This window comes from Pleurodeles waltl, chromosome 12 (assembly GCF_031143425.1).
Source record: "Pleurodeles waltl isolate 20211129_DDA chromosome 12, aPleWal1.hap1.20221129, whole genome shotgun sequence".
Taxonomy (NCBI): domain Eukaryota; kingdom Metazoa; phylum Chordata; class Amphibia; order Caudata; family Salamandridae; genus Pleurodeles; species Pleurodeles waltl.
Genome location: NC_090451.1, coordinates 665813780 through 665834198, shown reverse-complemented (window position 1 = coordinate 665834198; position 20419 = coordinate 665813780). Strand labels below are relative to the sequence as shown.

Sequence of the window (20419 nt, the reverse complement as noted above, 5' to 3'; positions counted from 1 at the left end):
AGTCATCCACATTAGGTGTTGATGGGAAATGTAGTCGTCAGTTGCGCTTCCTGCTAAACAGAGCGAGAGCTCCTGCCGTCCGGCGGGGGCGAGGAGACCGGCCAGCGGCCGCCGTGGGGCCCGATAGAAGAGGCTATGTCTTTCAAGAGAGAGGGAGACGACGGCAGCCAGCTCAATGTGCTGAAGGTATGTTTCCCGGCCGTGCACAGCCTTGCAGCGCCTCATCCTCTGCCCCAGAGAACACTGGTACTTGTAGTCCAGACTTTTAAATAAACAAACCAGTAGTGTTGGGGAATCTTAGCGCTAGATTTCGGTTTCAAGTATCGAGTCAGTCTGTGACAGCTACAAGATGATTGATTGTGACCCAGCAGGTGTGTGTTGAAGATCGTTGTTATTGTTTTTTCATCTACTTTAGGTTGGCCTTCAGCAGCTTAAAGGTGGTTGCGCAATTGCTAAAAATTAGCCAGTTCTTTGGCTTAGAGATGATCCGTTGACTCAAAGATGGTCACTCGTGTGACGTGAAGGTGGCTAGTGAGTGTGCTTAAGGATGGCTGCCTCCCTTATCTGAACACTGCGGCTTCATTGACATCCCAGATGGTCTTCTCATGGGTTCAACGATCATTGTGTCATTGATTTAAAGACGGATGGTTTCTTTGATATAAAACCAATCCACCATTTGTTTATACGCGATAGAGAACGAATCACAGATGGTGACTTTCTTGACTTGAAGATGGTCGTTTTCAGGTCTGTCCTACCAGCCTGCTTTTACAAGTCTGTCAGCACAAGCTTTTGTGGACATACCAACACTTACAGTGGGTTTACAGCCAGCTAGTTGATTACCCTTGGTTGCCTTATTGTCACTCTGCTATTTGCTTTGTTCTTTTATTCAGTGGCTTGCCTTCTTGTTTCGCCTCACCCTAGGAGCATGGCATCAGTACCATCATTTTGAATGGCTAGTTTGTCTCTTTCCACATCTAGGACACTAAATTTTTCTTTGCCTTTAATCACCCCGAGAGTGCATATTTTTTCTAGTTCTCTCCCTTGTGTAATGCTCCCACCCCAACTCAAACAATGCTCTCGCACGCCCCTTGTTGCATCCTCGACCCCCCCCCACCCCCCCAAAAAAAACCTCATCCATTGCTTTTCTCACCCTTTCTGCCTCATTTACTTATTATTATTTGTGGAGTTACCCCGGCCCAGCCTTAAGTGCCTTATTGCTCCCAACCCCTACCTTATAGCTGTTATTTCCACCCACCTGCAACCTCTCCCTTCAGCTAATCTATTGCGCCTAAACCCCTCATGGCTCCTAACATTTTCTTCAGGTGTTCAACGGAATCAGTAAAAAGGATGGCAGTCAGTGGCTATTTTCTTTTCAATATTTGTTTATTCAATGTTTGTTTATTCAAAGTTGGTTATCCCCTTGGCTTGAAGTCAGTTTCTTTAGCACGGTAGACTCACTTTTCGCTGATTGTAATTTACTATGTCTATTTTAGTGGCTTAATGTAACTACTTTAGGGTGGGCGAGACTCCATTATTATTTTGAAGCACTCTGCATAGGTGTGACACTTGGCGCACACAGAAACATCAGAAGATGTTTGTTGCGTTGCACAAAAACGTATGAATCACATAGTGAATTTATGGGTTTCAATTCAATAACACACTCCTAAATCGGTCCCTTTAAAGATGCAACTTGGTCAGATATTGAGCACATGGAGTCTGTTTACCGTGTTCTACTGTATTTGAGCTCCAACCCCTTTACCTCCTCCTGGACCATGTCGTTACTGCTTCCTGGTGGCACCTTTGAAGAAGTTCACATAATGAATAACGTTATCATCTGAATGGCTGGAATTGTCTTAAGACTTGCAACACCAATGGTAAACAGTATTCACTAAGGATACCGCAAGGACCTAAATAAAAGGTCACACTAACTACTACTACTGCACTGAAAGAAAATGTATTATTAATTAGAGTGAGTGACCCATCTCGAGGAATAATCACAACCTTTGTCAGGATGAACCCTTAACATCACTACACTAGCCTGTGCTCAACCCCAGGGTAACTATGGCACAGAGGAGACCTGCTTAAATTAGGGCAAGGAGTAAAGTATTTATACAGTATTAAAACAATAATAAAGTTGAAATGCGAACCAATTAGAATCAGAAACTGAATTAGAAAACTAGAGTGAGACTGAATAAACAACATTACACAAAAATCCAATAAGTGGAACATGCAATTTTTTTTTTTTTTTAATGCCAAGGAGCACAACGTCTAATAGCAGCGTCTACCCATACAAGTGAAATGCCCACCTTGTTAGGGAGTAATGTCAGAGTATTTTTTACATCACTCTTGACCTGTATCGAGCCCATTTTAAGCCCTCGATAAGCTCAGGTAATAGGGACAGCACCAAAATCTGCCTTTTCTGAATGGCCGCCTCCTTTTTTTTTTTTTTTTTTTTTTTTTGGCCTTTTTGCTACACCCTATGTTTGTGTTGGCTTTAGAACTACATGCACCTAACCCCTGCTAACCAGTGATAAAGTGCCTGAGCTCCCCCTTTTAACATTGTGGATTTCGACTATCCCTAACAGGTATATTAAACCCTAATATAGGGTGTAAAATGTATCCAGGGCCTGTAAGTTAAATGTCACTAATGGACTGCAACAGCTATTGTGCCATCCACTACAGTGACAGTCTAAAAATGGGTTCAGGCCTACCGCTGTAGCCCGGCTTTAACAGTTTGAACACTGTGATTCAACTGGTTCAAACCTCCCTTTTTAATACTAATAAGTCAACCCTAGGTTGACTTTGTAGTTCACAAGGCCGGATGCATGGTGTTTAAAAGTAGAACATGTGGATTTTTATGTTAACATGTCCTTACAGTGACTAGCACCCAAAATTGTATTTTTCACTGTAGCAGGACAAGCTATTCCATGTAGAACACCAGAGTACAGATCAAAAAAATAGTATGGTATCCCAGAAATAGGACAAGCTAGAAAAATAAAAAAATAAACTATTTTTAATAGGTATTAAAATCCTATTCAATTGTGAAGTCGTATTTTTAATACATATTTAAAAATGTAACTTCTAGAAAGTTACCTTTTCTCTGCTTGAAGTTCCTGGGGCTAATTTGTTCTCAAATTTCTCACAGCCAGGAATTCACATTTGAATATGTGGAAAAAGGTGTGAAATGCTTCCCTGTAGCAAACAATATTCAGACCTGAATGGGTAGAAATTACTCTCTCTGAGCCTTGAGGTGGGAGCTGAGAGCATCTTTTATGACATCACTGTGTCAAATTCTACTTGACAGGTCTGCTGGGCTTAGATATAACATTTTAGGGTGCACTTAAAAGGCAAAAGACAGGATGGCAAAATAATCCTTGAGTATCCATTGTTTGGTTGTTGATGAACCCTGATTTGTTCTACCACACTTATGCCTGGGAAACACTACTGACTGACCTGAGGGGGGACACAGCTGAAAGCAATGATTCTATCACCGATTAGGAGTTGTATGCTGTTTTCCCTGGGTCGCTTGGGACTGGCCTCTCTCTGACCATCGGCAACAGTGCTGCAAGATTGGCCTGTGTCCCTATTTCCCTGTTAGGGCTCCTCACTACTGGTGGGGCCCTGATGGCTGCAGGAGGTCCTCACTTATAGTTAGATAATCCACTAGGGTTGAAGGGGGGTGGGGAGACAGGAGTAGACACCCCAGAAGTTTGGGGGGTGGGTAGCGATGTGGATGAGGACACGTTTGATCATTGTCAGGCCGTGCCGCAAAAAAAAAAGGACACTGGGCAACCTTAAGCTGGTTCCATGGATTTGGAGAAGGTTGCGTCGTTGATGTCAAGACTATTGACACTCTGGAAATTAACTCCTTTTAACTGCATAAACATAGCTATCTCATTTGGCTAAAAGGGCCTTTGAGTGGTATGAACAAGCCCTCTTCATTTATTTATTTAAAGATCGCTACTATTATGTCAAAGACTAAAATGAAACAAGTGAGGTAAGTTGGTGTTTAATGGTTTATTAAGTACAACTACAGGAAGAGGATACCAGACAGCAACTACCATTGCAATCACCCCAGTTCACTCCATTCTGGGAATCCTTAATAAATTGTGGATTTTAGAACCATACTTCATTACACACCCGCTTCCTCTTTTTCATTGACTTTTTTTCCCCCTGAAGACTGTCTACTCACATCTCTCCTTTAGTTCCAGCAACACTCTTGCCACTCAGCACCCTTGGAATGGGCACTGTCTTGGGCTTGTCCCAAAGATTTCCCTCAGAAAATTAACCACATCTTTTCTCAAGTGAAGGACTCTAAGAAAACCTAGACAGACCCTTCCTTATCTATCCTGGTTTCTTTACACATATATAGTCACCTTGTTCAAACACATAACTCAACACTGTTCTTATACCAATCTCCCTTCCAACATTCTGGCCTTTATTTTCCGCACCAGCATCATTTTTTATGCATCCAATTAAGCTTTAAAATCCCCATCTGTAGTGGCCCTGCCCCTCCCCGTTCACTTTATCATTTCACCAGTCACTATTTTGAGAATTGTTCTGAATGCCCACACCAACTTGTTAATAGCTAATATATTGAGAACCAGGTGAAATGGTGCCCACGGTTCAATAAAGATGTCCTTTCATTGGAGATTATATTGACTCCACTGCCTGTCACTATTTCAGAGGTTACGCACAAAAATAACTTGCAAAAGCGTGTCTTTAGGGACAGCAACCTGGTGATTCACTGGAGGCAGTTTATTGATCGAAAAACGGATGTTCCCTTCAGCACAGCTAGCATCTTGTTTGTGATTTACTAATTTTACGCACACCTAAATTTAAGACCTTTTTTTAAACAGTGTAGAGATGTTTTTAAGTGCTCCAACCTTTCTTCTCCTAAATTGGAGGAATTTGAGCATGTGCTTCTTAAAACTGAGTTCCACAGACGACCTTTGTCCTCCTGTGTTGTTACAATATTGTCATACAACAGCAATAATCTAATAAGAGAACAAGTTAAGCGGTCTTTAGAAACTGGTTTTGGTTCCAGATGAATGGAAAAGTACAGCCCTTATTAAAGAAGAGCAATTTGGAACGCATTAATGTAGCAAATTATAGGCCAATTATGTTGCTGCTGCGTATTATTAAACTTGCAGAGAAGAGTGCAGCTAAACAGTTTGCTGTCTATTTAGAGATACATGAGCCTCTAATCCCTTAGGAACTAGAATTCGGGGCAGGGATATGTATCGGGGAAATCAGATCTATTACTGACCAAGTAGGCATCGCAGCCCTGCGGCTTCTTGATTTGCTGCAGCTTTTGACACACTGGATCATAAAATCTTAGTCACAAGTATAGAAAGCTCCAGAATTAAAGGGGATGTTTTATTATGGTTTGTGTATTGCTTGAAGACTGGGCCCGGTAGACGTCTTATCTCCCCATTGCTCTGACGAGCAAAGCATTTCAAGTGGAGCACCACAGGGATCGAGTTGTCAAACATCCTCTTCAATATTTATATCCAAACCCTGATAGATCTGATTAAGCTTCAAAGGCACTGTTTTTTCATATCCAGCGGTACTCAATCAGTTCTTCAGCTTGAACAACACTCCCTGGACTGGGTGGAGAAACTACCTAAGAGCCTTTTGGCAAATTAAACTTCGATGCCACAAAATGTTCTCCAACTAAATGCAAGTAAGACAAAGCTACTATTGGTGGGCCCTTGTCCAGAAAAAAGTGTTGGAGCACTTTGTGCTATTGCACCCCTATCAGTAACGTTTGTAAAATTGCCTTGGATTCATTTGGTCTCCAAATTATCCATGCTCCCTTAATACAAGCATGATTAAGTCAATGCCTTGAACTAACTGAAAACCCTGAACAAGGCATTGGGTTTCCTACCTAGGAATCGCTCAATAAGGCCATCACTTCTTGTATTCAGTTCCGAATTGATTATAGCAATAGGCCATGTTTAGCGAAGCCAGATTCAGCAGTAGGACTATTGCAACATATTCAAAATTGTGCATGGTAGTTGTGCTTGGACTTAAGAAAAGAGATCGAAGGTCAAAGAAGAAACAGAAGAGGATAAGGAATCACTTCTTCAGTGTGTGCCACGAAGCCTGTACAACCTTGCTACATCCCGAATAAAGCAGTCTTTAGCGTCGCCTGACATCCTCCAGGTGAAACACCAGCAAACGTACAAGAAGCAGATCTGTACATGCCCCCACTCCCTAGAAACAGCTTTGCCTAAGCATGTTAGTGAACATTATTTCCATGTGGTTCTGCGCTGCTACATCATTTCTTTGGTCATCAATCTTGAGGTGTCTCTCGGGTTTCAGCAGGAATTTTTACACACAGCCCAAAATACACGCACATATTCGTTCTCTGTTTAACAAGACCTACAAATGTTGGTTATTTTACTAAACAATGTGTTTTCTCTCATTTGGTACCCCGACAAATCTGCATCCCTCTCCCTTTCCACTGCCGCTTAAGCCCCTCTCATGCATCCTGCTTGTTGATTGATGTATTAAGTGCCAGCCTGATTGTCGGGGAATTTGAATCTCACACCTCAATTTTTACTGACCAAGCTGTGCCCCTGATCCGACATGCACATTCCTGAAAGATGGACTCTTAGAATGACCTACCTCCAGTATGTCTATTCCCACCCTGTACTTTCAGGACCAAACCTACCTTTCAAAACTGGGCAGGAAGAAGTCTACTACGCCTACTACATTTCACTCTTGTACCCTCATAACTAGCCCTGATGCGTGGAGCAGACAAGAGTGCTTCTCATCATTGATCGCATTGTTGCTCTTGAGTTTCACAGAGCGCTGGTGGGTGCTGGGTCCCCTTGCCAGGGAGGCATACGTTTTTTCAGTGGATTTGGTTTGCTGTGAAGGTTCCTGAAGGGAGGTAAGGCAACTCAAATTAGTAATACTGGGATGTGAGGCCTGGGGATGGAAGAGATGGCTCTGTTCAAAGCACAATTATGGCCGCATCTAACATGGGCTTAATTTTGTTTTTTTTTCTTTCAGAAAAGACGAGTTGCTGATCTGCTGGCTAGTTTTATACCTGAGGACGAGGCAATTCTTCTAAAAAACGGAAGGTACATTTCCTAATTCCTCTTGGATCAAATCTAAAATGATGAGAATGGAAAGTGTGACAAAACCCCAAAGATGCTAACCTACTAAAAGTACTAAGAAATCAAGTGCCGCGTATGATATCCTTGGGTTTTCGATTTCACAGTTGTAGTACAGAGAGAGAGGGCCACTTTCAAGACACTGGGCTACAGCAATCCTTTCCATGTGCTCGGTAAGCGGCACATATTTCATTTCTTAAGAGCAATGGTGATCAATGTCATGTCCTGTGAACTACACCTCCTGTCTGTTAGTGTCATAAATTGTGTTCTGAAGGATACAATACATGTCATATCCTCTGAGATTCATTGCTGATTGTCCTATTACTAAGGGATTTGAGTGTAATTTTCATGGCCTTAGGAACAATGTGGCACATTGCACGTTTGGAAATAAACAGTATACCACTCGCTATCCTGAAGAATTCACACCCTAAGTTATAGCCACTTTTAGAGGGACATATACATAACGTTCGTAGCACCAAGAAATGTACTTCTATAACCCTGTATAGAGTTAGTTTCAATCCACATAAGAGTTTTTGGACCCTGAATCTCTGAAGGATGAAAGAAGATGATCATTGGTAGAATCTGACAAACTCCATCTTCCATCCCCAGTACCTTCAAGGTCTTAAGACTCTAATCATTGAGTGAACGTAGCTCTATAGTCTGGTTACTGAAATGCACCCGTGTCATTGAGTATACTATCTGATGCAGGAGAGTAATCTTCCGAAACAAGTGTTGGCTGGCCTCAATGGTAACTATTTTATAAACCAAGGTCCAGGCTTGTGGACATGTCACTTTATGCAGCTTATGAGATCCAACCTGGAGATCTTCCTCCAAACAACTACAATAATTTTGTAGTATAGACGCATTGATCTGTAATCAAAGAGTACAAGACTTTTATAAGAAGCATACCCAACTATGAAATGTAAATGCATTCTGTGATCACCAAATTTGGAATTTTGTTTTCAGTGTTATACTATTATTAGGTCCAATTGTACCACTTCAAACTACCATGTTTTTATGAAAAAAATACATGTGCAAAAACACTATCAGACATTCTAAGATTTCTGTTGATTGTGCCCCCCCCCCCCTCAATTTTGCATTTTGTATGCATTTCATATGGTTCAAAGATCACTGATTGTTCAAAGTACACTATTTGGGGGGCATGAGCTATACAGCTAGGCCATTGAGAGGTGACACTTCAGTTATACACTTACATAGCCTGTGAATCACTACCCTGAGATGGAAGGGAGGAGATAGTTGTACTTGGCCAGCCTGTGGAGCCATAGTAGGATTGACCCTGGTAAACGAATGGCAAACAACCTCAAATACCACAGTTGGGGCCTAGTAACCACTGTCTTCCCTGTGACCCCCAAATGGGATGCGATAGTGCCACATTTCACGCCCTAACAAATATAGTCGAAATGTGGGTCCTGTGGGTTTTGTCACAGTCAGTAGGCAAATAACCAAGGCACAATATCATTAACCAAAGTATCTGTGGTTCCACCATAATTATAGAATCTCTTTAAATCAAACTATTGTAGAGGTGATACGGAGAAATTTGGCTTAGAGGTCATGCACTGAAGTGATTGTAGATGTTATGTTGTCATGAGGGTGGTACATTTTGGTGTACTGCTGGTATACTGAAGTTCACATTTTAATTTTTTTCATTTTGTTACTCCTCCCAGTTATGCCTGCACTGTATGCTTTTACCGTCCAGTCTTTGACACCTTGGATATGCTGACTGTTCACCGGCGTGGCAAGAAGCATGTCGCTTGTAAGTTTCCAACATCAACACTAAACGCGCAGCAGGAACAGAATGACTAGTGCTTGTCACCAGCATGTGCTCCTCAGGATAATAGGGCGATTGTCTGTCCCAAGAAGTGTACCCCTGAGTCACGGGGAAATTAGCTTGGGTCAGTCATCGACAGATAAGAAGTTATTCCCCATCGCCTGTAAGGTCCATTACCAGTGAAGCTCTCATTTTGCGCGTGTTTATGCTAAAACAGAATAGAACTCTTAATCCGTTAATTATGTTAGCATGTTCGAATGGGCTGTATTGGCCCTGATTCAGCGTGTTTAGCACTAATTGTAGAATGTCTAAAGACCAGTATATTTACCAAATGTAGGGTATTGGTTTTATACCCTACCAGCATTTTAGTTGTGGTAACATTCCTGTATTTCAATATGGTATTGCTACATCACTACTAGAAACGTAAGGGCCCAGGGTTCTGCAAAGTCGGTCCTGGAGAGCCAGGTCCATGCCAGGTTTTTAGCATATCCACATTTAGAAAAATGTAGATTTCTGAAACATCTTTTTTCTAAATGTGGATATGCTAAAAACCTGGCATGGACCCGGCTCTCCAGGACCTACTTTGCAGAACCCTGTGTTAGGCCCATAACAGATTTGTTAGTATAGTGCACAATGAGTCTACCTCTGCTGACTATTCACTTACTCCATTTTTTGCGGCTATATGATGGTCCCGCTTTCTGCACTTTACTGCACGTTGCCCCCCTGCATGCTAAAAGTGCCACTCTCTCCCTCTTTTGATTTTTTTCCCCATCTTTTTGTTTCGTTGTTGCATCAGATGCCCTATAGAATTCAATCGCTATATATATTTTTTTTTGTTGGTATTGTTATTCTGTCTCATGGTCTTTCGTCATCCTACATTGTCCCTGCCTCTTTTTACCTTTCACTTCCGTTGTGTCCTGACAGCAGGCATAGGCTTTTTTTCTTGGATTACCCTACCTGTCTTCATCCAGCCCCTAACCGGTGACCGTCAAATAGGCTACACCGGTCGCCAACCACAGTTGCTTTGTTGTGTCGCTATTCACACACTATGTTTTATTCCCTTCTGCCCCACATCACCGTATCTATCCTCCACCACCCACCTCCTCATAGGTGGTTACTGTCCATTTCAGCCTAATATTTTAACATGTTGTTTTGATGATCAGTGATTGGTGCTTTCTGGAGGGCACCTCCACCCGTTAAACGATCCCTCACCTTCTCTTTTTAGACCCTCCCTTCAGTATCTTTGTAAACCACAGATCGTGACCCTGAACAGAGTCAGCAGCTGACTATGTTCACATATATATTTTCTTTGCAGAAACCCCACTTTTATAGCTTAATAACTACAAGCAGAAGTGGCCTTCAGCTGCTTCACCCATTCCCTCCCCACAGCTACATTTGTGGTCTCCCCAGCCTTTCGGGTTGTCCTGCAAGGGATCACAAGACCAAGCAACCTGATACCCAATATATGAGCAGATCAGACGCTACAGGAAACTAGCACTTCGTTTGTTTTGCCAACAATGGAGAAGAATGTGACGTAAGGGCCTGAGCTGCCAACTTTGGAGCTGGGGAACCAGGTTAGAGTCTCGGCGTCGGCTCAACATCCTATAATTCTGGGCATATCACTTAATTTACCCGTGCCCACAGTTCAGCGCCTTGCGACCCTCACAGTGACTTGCGCGCTTTGCAAATCCTGGATTTATTTATTCATTTTATCTTACTTCTCTCCCTGGCAAGTGGTGCTCCACTTACCTCGCCAGCAGCAGCACTGTACTTCTCTGCTGGGCCTAGGACACTCCACTCACCACACACAAGTGAAACATAGCTACGCGCTTCTTACCTGCTATCCCACTTCACCCCTATTGCAGCATAAAATCCCCATTCCAGCCATGCTGTGATGCATTGCTTGAACCTCTCTGATGATATTCTCTTGCCAGGTTTACAGAAACACTATGGAAAGAAGCGAGAACTAAAAAATCAGATACAGAAACGACAGCATGAAGACTTTGTGAGAGCTGAGGAAACTGGCCAGAAGGTGAGACATGGATGCTGTTCATCAAACTATGGTCCCTACGTCATTCGAGGGAATGGGACAAATCCTGTCCATAAGAATAAAGTCAGTTGATGGCCTAGGCCACTCTAGATCACAAGACACCCAGGAGGACGACGTAACCTCAGGCCCGCCAGTCACTATCAAGCCTGCAGGGATTATCGGAGCCTATTTTAATGTAGTGGAGGGTGCACCGAGTCATTCTAGTCCAAAAGTCCATGTATTCTTTCATGAGTATAGGGCACTAACAGCGCCCCCAAAGCACTAAAGTCGGCGTCACCCTTTTCTGGTTCATCTCTAGAACATAAGAACTGCTTCACAAGATTTGGGTAACAATATTTTCCAAGCTCAGTCGAGGTAGCATCACCTGCTTGTGTTTTTACTTGAAAACCTTGAAGGGGAAAGGACTCTAGCATTGAACTACTTTGTGATGGAAGTTATAGACTGTTTGACTATGGTGTTGACATTTAGGGGAATACAAAGTGGCGGATGACTAAGGAAAACATTTATTTAATTACATGGTATTCAAGCACTACAATTTTGTAACTTCAATGCTCTCAGCTTTGCCCTGCACTTGGGCACAATATACCAATCCTGCTAATCTCAAACGTACGTATTTTATTTTTCTGCAGCTTGAAACAGGACCAGCCCCTCTGCTAGCCCAGACTAGGAAAATAACTCACCACGCTTTACTGAAAGCTGCTCCCTACAACAGCTGCTCAGGGAGGAACAGGTAGAGTTGTTGTAAGTTCTAAATCTGGTGTGGTTCTAAAAGAGTCTATGGATTTGAAGAAATTGAAGCTAGACTACATAGATGAGCAGAAAATGCTGTCAGTTTAAAGACTACATGACGTTGAAAGAATCCTGCAGACACAAGCACTGCTCCAGTGGAGCGTGATCAGTGAGCCAGGAGACTAGTGGCCACTGGGCGAGGGGAGCATGGCCACTATGACAAGAGTACACAGACCCGTGATAAGGGGATAGGGTTTGGGCAGTGCTTAAGTTTGGGTTCAGCGTTTGGACAAGGCAGACTGGAATTCACGTGCATGGGGTGCGAAGGGGGTGCCCTAAACACAGGCTTGTGGGACTGAGCAGACAAAGGCTTGGTGGGAAACAGGGAGATACGGGTGAATGGTGACACTAAGACCCTGGGAACGTGGGACACAGATACTGGAAACAATAGATGTACATAAGAAGGACAAAAACACTCATGTTGATCAGACAACATTACGTAGGAAACTCCAACATACTTACATATTCTGGCCATCGCAAAGTGCCATGAGGCAGTCCGCTTTGAGGCTAAATCATTGAAAGATGTATTATAAATAGCAAGGGGCATTAATTGTCACTAAAAGCTCTGCACGCAGAAGATCCTACTCAAAGGTAAATTGGTCTCTTCCAATTGGGTACCTTCTTTCTCTTGTGAAAAGGCAGATTTCAATTACACTTTGGAAGCTAAAGTTGTAGTAGCATATAACAGTTGTTTCCACAACCAGATGTTCCGGTTGCAGATATTGCACAAGATGGATGTTCTCCTGTTTGTTGTCTTGTGGGTGCGGTTTTTCCTTGGGGTTTTCCTTGCAACACCTAGCCTCTCTGAGCAAGTGTAGGGAATCCATATTTTGTCCCCTCTGATTCCAAGCCATCCTCAAGAACAGAGGATTGACAACCTGTGTAGCTTTTCTGCTTTTTGCACTTCTGCCTGTAAACCCGGAAAGCAACAAGCTGCTTCATACAGGGAAGTTTGGCATTTCCCTTAGTTTCCAGACCAGTCCACCATGGAGAGAGATGTTACTTTTACGCTTGGCCTTCTTGTAGCACCTATGGGGTGAGGAAGGGTCACCGTACACTAAGGGCATGTGTGTAGCTATCGTGATGTGAAGGCATAGCCATAGAGCCCACAGACACCACTACTAAGCAAAATGCACCCATAACTCACAACAACCTTTATTATTGCAGTCAAGGAACCTAGTTATGTATCAGTCTAGAGACTTAACAGAGAGCCAGTATGTAGCTTTTCATGCGAGTACAGGTAAAAAAAAAAAGGGCTGTTCCCCTGAACCTTCATTCCGCTGACCACAACACTGGCCACTCCATCGCCTGGGACTAGAGGCAATAGCCATCCTCAGCCAGGTTTGTGGGGTTCTTTTTGCATAACCCAGTGTGATCAGTACATAGCTCAGCAGGTATCACAGTGAAGAAAAAAAAAAATGGCGTGCCTGCGCTGGGCTGGAAGAGTGTCAAGTTTAGCAGAGGAAAACCTGGGATGTGCCTTAAAGGTGGCAAAGCTTTCTCAATCCATGCGCAGCACTTCTGATCCAACCCCCAGTTATTGTTAGTATCCCGCAATCCAGAAACTTTGACCAGTTTGTAGTGTGCCAGTTTCATGACTTTTTGACACGCTTCAATTGTGAAATCAAAGTGGAAGTTTTAAAGCAATACATTTTTTTTTGGGGGGGGGGGGGAGTGAAACGTCAATTTTACTTTGGTTGCTTTGAGTGGTAAAATTTGGAGGAGTGCTGCAAGAAGTGATTCCCTCTTGTACGCGTTGTGCGTGAGGTTGTTTAACATCACCAAGTTCAACATTTTCTTCAGGCATCTCGTTAGGAGGAGGTTATTTTCAAGGTCTCATGTCCACAAGAATGGCTCAGGAAATCAGCATAATGGTGGATGGTAACACCTATTGCTTCCTTTAAAAGCCCTGGCGGTTCAACATTCCGATTCAAGCGAACTGAAGCTACGTTTGATTTCCAAGAGAATGTTGGAGATCCTCTTTGAAGGATCACAGTAAGAGGATTAGAGTAAGTCAATGAAGAGCGGATGGGGAAGATATTCTCGCTCCCCGTCTTCCTGCCCTCTTAAATGTGCATTCCTCAGCTCTGCCATAGCACCCCACGCCCCATTCTTGGAGCTTTGTAATGTGTCCAAAACTAGCCAATGAGGACACCAATAGGAGCTGTTGCTATTAAACTTACTTTTCCCCTTTGCCAATAGTTTATGTGACTCTGGTTAAATTACTTAACATCAAAGTGGAAATAATGTTTGAGGCAAAGGCTTAAAGGAAAAAAAAAGTGTAAAGTATTTATGTAAAACCCTACTTGATGTACGTTTCGTAGAATTGCCTCCCAACCACTACAGCAATACAGCACGTTTGCATTCCCCAGATTAGTTTGTGGTTTATAAATGCAAATACATAGGAAACTCATACTTGTCTGAAGAGGCCAACATTTTGTTTCAGGACAGAAAGCAGAAGCCAGGGTGAGGAAACACCTGAACCTTTAGTGACTCCATGGGTAACCTGCGAGCCTGGTCACTCCAGTCAGTTGGAGAGAAAACCTTGGGAGCCTGCTAAGAGGTATACACAAGAGAAATCTGATGTAAGAGAGACAACTTCGAGTCCCGCTGCCGAAGAGAGGACGTGTACGCACCCACTTCTCGTAGGCACAGTAGGTCCATCAGGTACAAACTGTGTATCCAAAAAATGTTTCAATGTAATTTGGCTTCTTGCAGCAGCTTGTGTGATGTACAATAGACTGACTTGTCTGAGGAAAAAGGAAAACTCTAAATAATCATAATAATGTACAGTAGCAAATAGCACCAACCAGGAATCCAGGCACGCCAGTATATCCTTTTCATAGAATTTTCACACATTTCAATATAGTTGAGTGTTAGGGAGGCGTTTTGCTTATAAGCACTAACATTTTTCTACTACCATCATCCAGGATCAAGAAAAAAAAGTGTGTGTTTCTTTAAGTGAGTAAGACTGGCCTGCTGCTTTCGGTCCACAAATTGTAAGTCGCAGATTGGGATAACTTATATTTGTAGAAGAGAATAAAGAACAATATGTCAAATTAAAACATTCACTCTTTCCGAGACTCCTCAATTATTCACTTTGCCCGAAAACCATTCCCTCGCTCTTAAAATATGATGCCTTATATGTGGTTGCAAACACCTCACATGAATACAGCCACTAAAACCCTATTACTTGAAGAAAGTATACACCTTGCTTGGCCGCACCCTCATACATGATCCTGTGGCTGACGTCATCTGCACACAATAGCAACATCCTCTCTTATGCCGACAAAATGCAACACAACCTCTCCCTCTTGGACAAGGCCCCAAACACAAGAAACAAAATCACTGCCTGCGTGACTGAAGTTGCCAACTATTATAAGCTCAATACCAACCATACCGAAATGGTCATCTTCGGCATGGGCAACTGGTGGCCAGCCGAATTTGGAACCACACACACAGTACCCCCAACAGGAACCTCTGAATCATCATCTACAGCAAACTGGGCAAGACTGCACAAGCCAACAATGTCACTGCATCCTGATTCCACATCCTGAAGATGCTGAGGAAGGGCTTCAAGTGGTCTCCAAGTAACACCAGAAAAAAATGTCACTTATGCGATACTCAACAGCAAGTAAGGATATGGGGCCACCGTTTATGCCAGAATCGCCGAGCCACTTACCAGAAGACAACAAACCATCCAGAACTTGCTAGCCTGACTAATCCTCGTTCTCCTACACAGAACTCATATCACCACACCTTAGGGAGCTCCACTGGTTCACAAAAACTTGCTCATTTCAAACACTTCACACACACACACATTCAAGGCACTATACAACCTAAGTCCCCACCTATCTGAACACTTACATCTCCTTCCACCATCCAGCCCCTTTCCGCAGGACTCCTGCTTGATCTAATACCGTGCATACGCAGAACCAGTTTAGGATGACATGCGTGATCTTACATCGCGCATAAAATGTGAAACGGCATATAACTCCATATCCGAGACTCCTCCTCTCTTCTTAAATTCAGCAAGAAGCTGAAGACCTAGCTTGTCAATTAGACAACCTACCCGAGGCAGGGCTAGGCACACAGGCGCTCAGTGCCCGAGTACCTCGAGGGGAACAGTGCGCTTTACAAATATAACTAAGTGTAGAACCAAATTCATCCATACATCCCTTGACCAAAGCCTTATGAATCTATGCCACTTCTTAATTCTAGCACCTAGGACACTCCATTTTGTATTCAGCGTTCACTGTCCTTGCTCAAATTCACACAGGGTTATCGAATTAAATTTCCCATTGCTACGAATGTTATGTATATGTCCCTCCGAAAGTGACAATAACCTAGGACATGAATTCTTCAGGATAGTGAGTGGGCTACTGTTTCTTTCGAAACATGCAATGTGCCACATTGTATCTAAGGTTATGCCAATGGCACTCTAATCCCTTAGTAATGGGACAATCAACATCAAATCTCAGGATGTGACATGGCACTCTATCCTTCAGAACAATTTGCAGGCTACCGTAGTAAACCTCGAGACACTTTCCAGAAATCTCTGACTGCTCCAGGACCCTACAAAACTACCTCGCAGAGACACATCATTTAAGGCAGAATGTGTTCCCACTGAAGAGTATGTGAGTTACCTGTAGCAGTCTTCATGATCTAACCAGCACACCTTTCCCATCAGTTTTTCTGCTGCAAACCTGCATGGAACTGGTGTCCTTTATCCTACTAACCACCCCAACCCATTCTTTGCTGCATCAGAGTCAGTGGTCTCTGCTGCCCTGTCGAGTTCAGGGTTATGAGTCTCTTATTCTGTGCTACTCCCCATTGGTAGGGTTGCAGTCCATTCTGTAATGTGAGGTGACTTTTTATCGATACATGAAGACGAAGTCCTGCACAGTCCAGGTTTCTTAATTCAGGAGTTACAGATTCAATAACATGTCACCAGCAGCAGTGGATTTTCAGAAATAGTGACCCTCTCTGCAAATTTCACTGCCAGAACTCTAAAGAAGCTATCCAATGCACATGACCACATTCCACGTACACTAGAGCTACAAACATGCACAACGAGAAAGACACTAGACAGAAGATACCATACACACATCATCTGCCAAGAAAAAACCTTATAGAAAGAATCCAGGAATTCAGCTGTCCCCTCGCCATACCACTGCTGACCACCAAAGCATCATGGCTGTGTACTTGTTCGTTTAAATGTACTGTTTGTATTTTTTTTTTTTATGGTTATCATCGCTATTGTCTACACTAAAATAAATATATCACCTCTGAATGTTCCCAGCTCAACTTGCAAGGCTCCAGTGTTGTACCTTTATAGTGTCTTATGTTTTTTGTGGAAACTTGCAGTACTGTGCCGTCCCCTAGGTTTTCTTTGTAAGACAAGTTTACACTCCTGCACCCAACCTTTGTAGTATGTACAAACTAAAGTTAATAAAATACTTTTTCACTTGTGTGTCTCATTATAGGCAGCCTGGGTCAGCGGCCTCACAAAACAAAGAGGAAGAATCAACAGAGAGCAGCGCAGACAGACGCAGGAGACGCAGAAAAGACGCGAGCGATGGAGCACTACTTGCAGCTGAGAAGGTACGATCAAGGGCCTGAAGCATGAGGAAAGTTCATTATCTTTTGGCACACCATAGAGTTGAATCTCTGAAGCTTGCACCATCCCTTTTCAGGGTGGTAGAGTATTAGGAATTCGTTTTTGTACAAAACAGCCACCCATCCCACAAATTAAACATCCAGCCTGACTCCAGAGCCCGGGTGGGATTTTCTGTTTGTTGAGCTTGGTCCTGGAGAAAATGTGATGAATCGGCCAACATATTTTAACTTCAGACTCTTTATAAATGCGAAGGTGTTTGGTCTACACCCATATGTGTTAACAAAATCAAGTATGGACTCCTATCGCTGCCTAGAGTATATTGTGTTCGCAAAGTTATGGTTTAGGTCTCTAGGCAGTCCTCTACCTCACTTTTTCCTGGTTAGATTTACAGATTTTACTACATTAACCATAAAAGTCAGTTGGAAAAGTTTTCAAGAAGGGTTCTTGATGTGAGAGTTACCAGAGTTGCAGGTTTTTAACGTATTATATGAAATGATGGGCTTGTGGAAATATATCCTTTGATGGTGGCAAGGAAATGGGACCCAGTTTTCATGCTGTTTTTCACGACTCTTAGATCCGTATGCATTTGTTTCAACTTGATCTGGAATACAAAGGGGCATATTTATACTCTGTTTGCGCCGGAATTGCGTCGGTTTTTTTTTACGCAATTCCGACGCAAAACTAACTCCATATTATACTTTGGCGTTAGACGCGTCTAGCGCCAAAGTCCATGGAGTTTGTGTCATTTTTTAGCGTGGACACCTACTTTGCGTTAATTATATGCAAGTTAGGCGTTCCCATCTAAAAAAGTGACTCCGCTGCATGTGCGCCGTATTTACACTCCCGGGCAAAATTCACGCCCGGGAGTGGGCGGGTCAAAAAAAATTACGTACGGCCGCTTTTGCGCCGTTTTTTAGCGCCTGCAAAAGGCAGGCGTTAAGGGACCTGTGGGCTCTGAAGGAGGCCAGAGGTGCCCTCCCATGCCCCCAGGGACACCCAAGGCTGGAGGGACCCATCCCGGGACATTAAGGTAAGTTCAGGTAAGTCATTTTATTTTTATTTTTTTGTGGCATAGGGGGGCCTGATTTGTGCCCCCCCCTACATGCCACTATGCCCAATGACCATGCCCAGGGGACAGAAGTCCCCTGGGCATGGCCATTGGGCAAGGGGGCATGACTCCTGTCTTTGCTAAGACAGGTGTCATGTCAATGGGGGTTGGGAGTAAAGAAAAAATGGCACAAATCGGGTTGCGGCGCAAATTTTGCCTCAGCCTGACTTGCCCCATTTTTTGGCGGCCAAGCTCCATTTTCCCCTACGCCGGCGCTGCCTGGTGTACGTCATTTTTTTTTTAACGCACACCAGAGAGCGCCGGCGGCTAACGACGGCTAACGTCATTCAATAAATACGGCGCCCGCATGGCGCTTCAGAATGGCGTTAGCCGGCGCTCATTTTTTTGACGCAAAACTGCGTTAGCGCAGTTTTGCGTCAAAAAGTATAAATATGGCCCAAAATCTGGTCTGTTGTGGCTACCGCCCTCTCTATTATTCCTAATGTTCCTCCCTTTTTTACAGCTCTGGCTGGATCCCAGACGGCACCGGCAAATGGATAAAGGATGAAGGCGTGGAATTTGACTCCGATGAAGAGGAACCTCCTCTGTTGCAGGTGCCTTGAGACTGCTGGAGACCACCTGCAGGTGGTCTTTAGTCTGGTCTATGCTGTGCGCCTTTAAGGCAAAATTCCACTATGGGCACTCTGAGGCCGCAGTGCTCTCCGGAATCCTAATCTGGCTTCTGGGTACATTAAGACTCTTGGCTACCCCAAACCAAACCCAGAAACCACGGATTGTGATTTAGTTAAAGCCTAAATCCCCAACTGTGAGTTTTCTCCGCCACCTCCTCTGTACTGCAGGCATATGAAGGATAAACTGTTTTTATAGACAACAAGAGTTTCCTGATCTCCATGGTAGGGATGTCTTAAGTATGCTGTAGACACACAGAGACCCCTATTTGCCCCTCCGGTCACCAGAGACCCATCTAAGAGCCCAATTCTTGCTACCCTCTGACCTGTTCCACCATCCCCCTTACCCAGAGCTACGTTCTCCGCTCTGAATTGGGGAGCGGAGAGAGTGTTAGTAATGCTCAGAGGCTTAAACATCCTGTCATCTGCAGTGTGAGAATAATTCCATGAATGTTTACAAGGATATGATTGAAAGATTGGATTAGTCCAAGGAGTGAACACTCCTGAAAATAAAAAGTTTATTTTACTTTTGTCTTTTTGATCCGTGTTGAAAGGAGTATTGATGGTAGTGTCAACTGCATAGATGTGTTAGGTAATCCACCAAAAGTTCCTCGAAGAAGCATCATTGCGCACTATTTGACATCCACCCAGTGATATCACTAAGTCGACCCCTAACTCTCTGGTAATTACTTTCTTCTTGCCTCTTGTATTAGGATGTAACATTGACGGCTGGGTTAGCAAAGGTAGTGCCAGTTATGAGTGCTACTTGACCTGTATTTACCAGTTTAGCTCCATGGCATTAAAAACAAGCATTGGCAAAGTCAGATTGTCCTGCCTTGGCGTGCCTGCTTCACCTGCTGTTGTTTTTCAAGTATATTCAATAGACATTAAGGGCCAGATGTACGAAATGATTTAGCATTTCTTAATGGACCAAATCACAATTTCAGCCTGTTAAGAAATGCATATTGCCTTTTCAGATGTACAGAGGCCACTAGGGAATCGCAAAATGGGATTTCTAACTAAATAGGAAATCACAAATAGGGATTTCCTATTTGTAATTTCCTAAGCACATGTACAAAGCATTTCCAAAATGCGAAATGGGCGTTTAGAAAATGCTACTACCATCAACTCCAAATCGATGGTAACCAAGTGCAAGTCTAAGAAGTGCATTCAAAATGCATTTTTAAAGTGACAGGTAGCGTGCAAATGCCCATAGGGCAATAGTGCACTTTAGATGTGCACCATTTTTTTGGGGGGGGGGGGGGGGGTGCATCAAGGTGGGCGCATCAAGGTGGGCATTAGGCCCC

The 20419-nt window shown here is 43.4% G+C and overlaps 1 protein-coding gene across 2 annotated transcripts; it reads left to right on the top strand.

Moving 5' to 3' along the window:
* On the top strand, window positions 1-19638 carry SCNM1 (sodium channel modifier 1). 2 transcript variants are annotated; one of them, XM_069218486.1, is made up of 8 exons: window positions 1-186; window positions 7024-7094; window positions 8813-8901; window positions 10851-10948; window positions 11596-11696; window positions 14202-14409; window positions 17242-17359; window positions 18947-19638. In XM_069218486.1, the coding sequence occupies exons 1-7, from the start codon at window positions 136-138 to the stop codon at window positions 17353-17355; spliced, it is 732 nt and encodes a 243-aa protein (XP_069074587.1). In that variant the 5' UTR covers window positions 1-135; the 3' UTR covers window positions 17356-17359; window positions 18947-19638. The 2 variants fall into 2 exon arrangements, with proteins under 2 accessions (XP_069074587.1, XP_069074586.1); XM_069218485.1 differs by having other exon boundaries at window positions 3-186; window positions 14202-14422.
* Window positions 19639-20419: the final 781 nt, after the last annotated feature.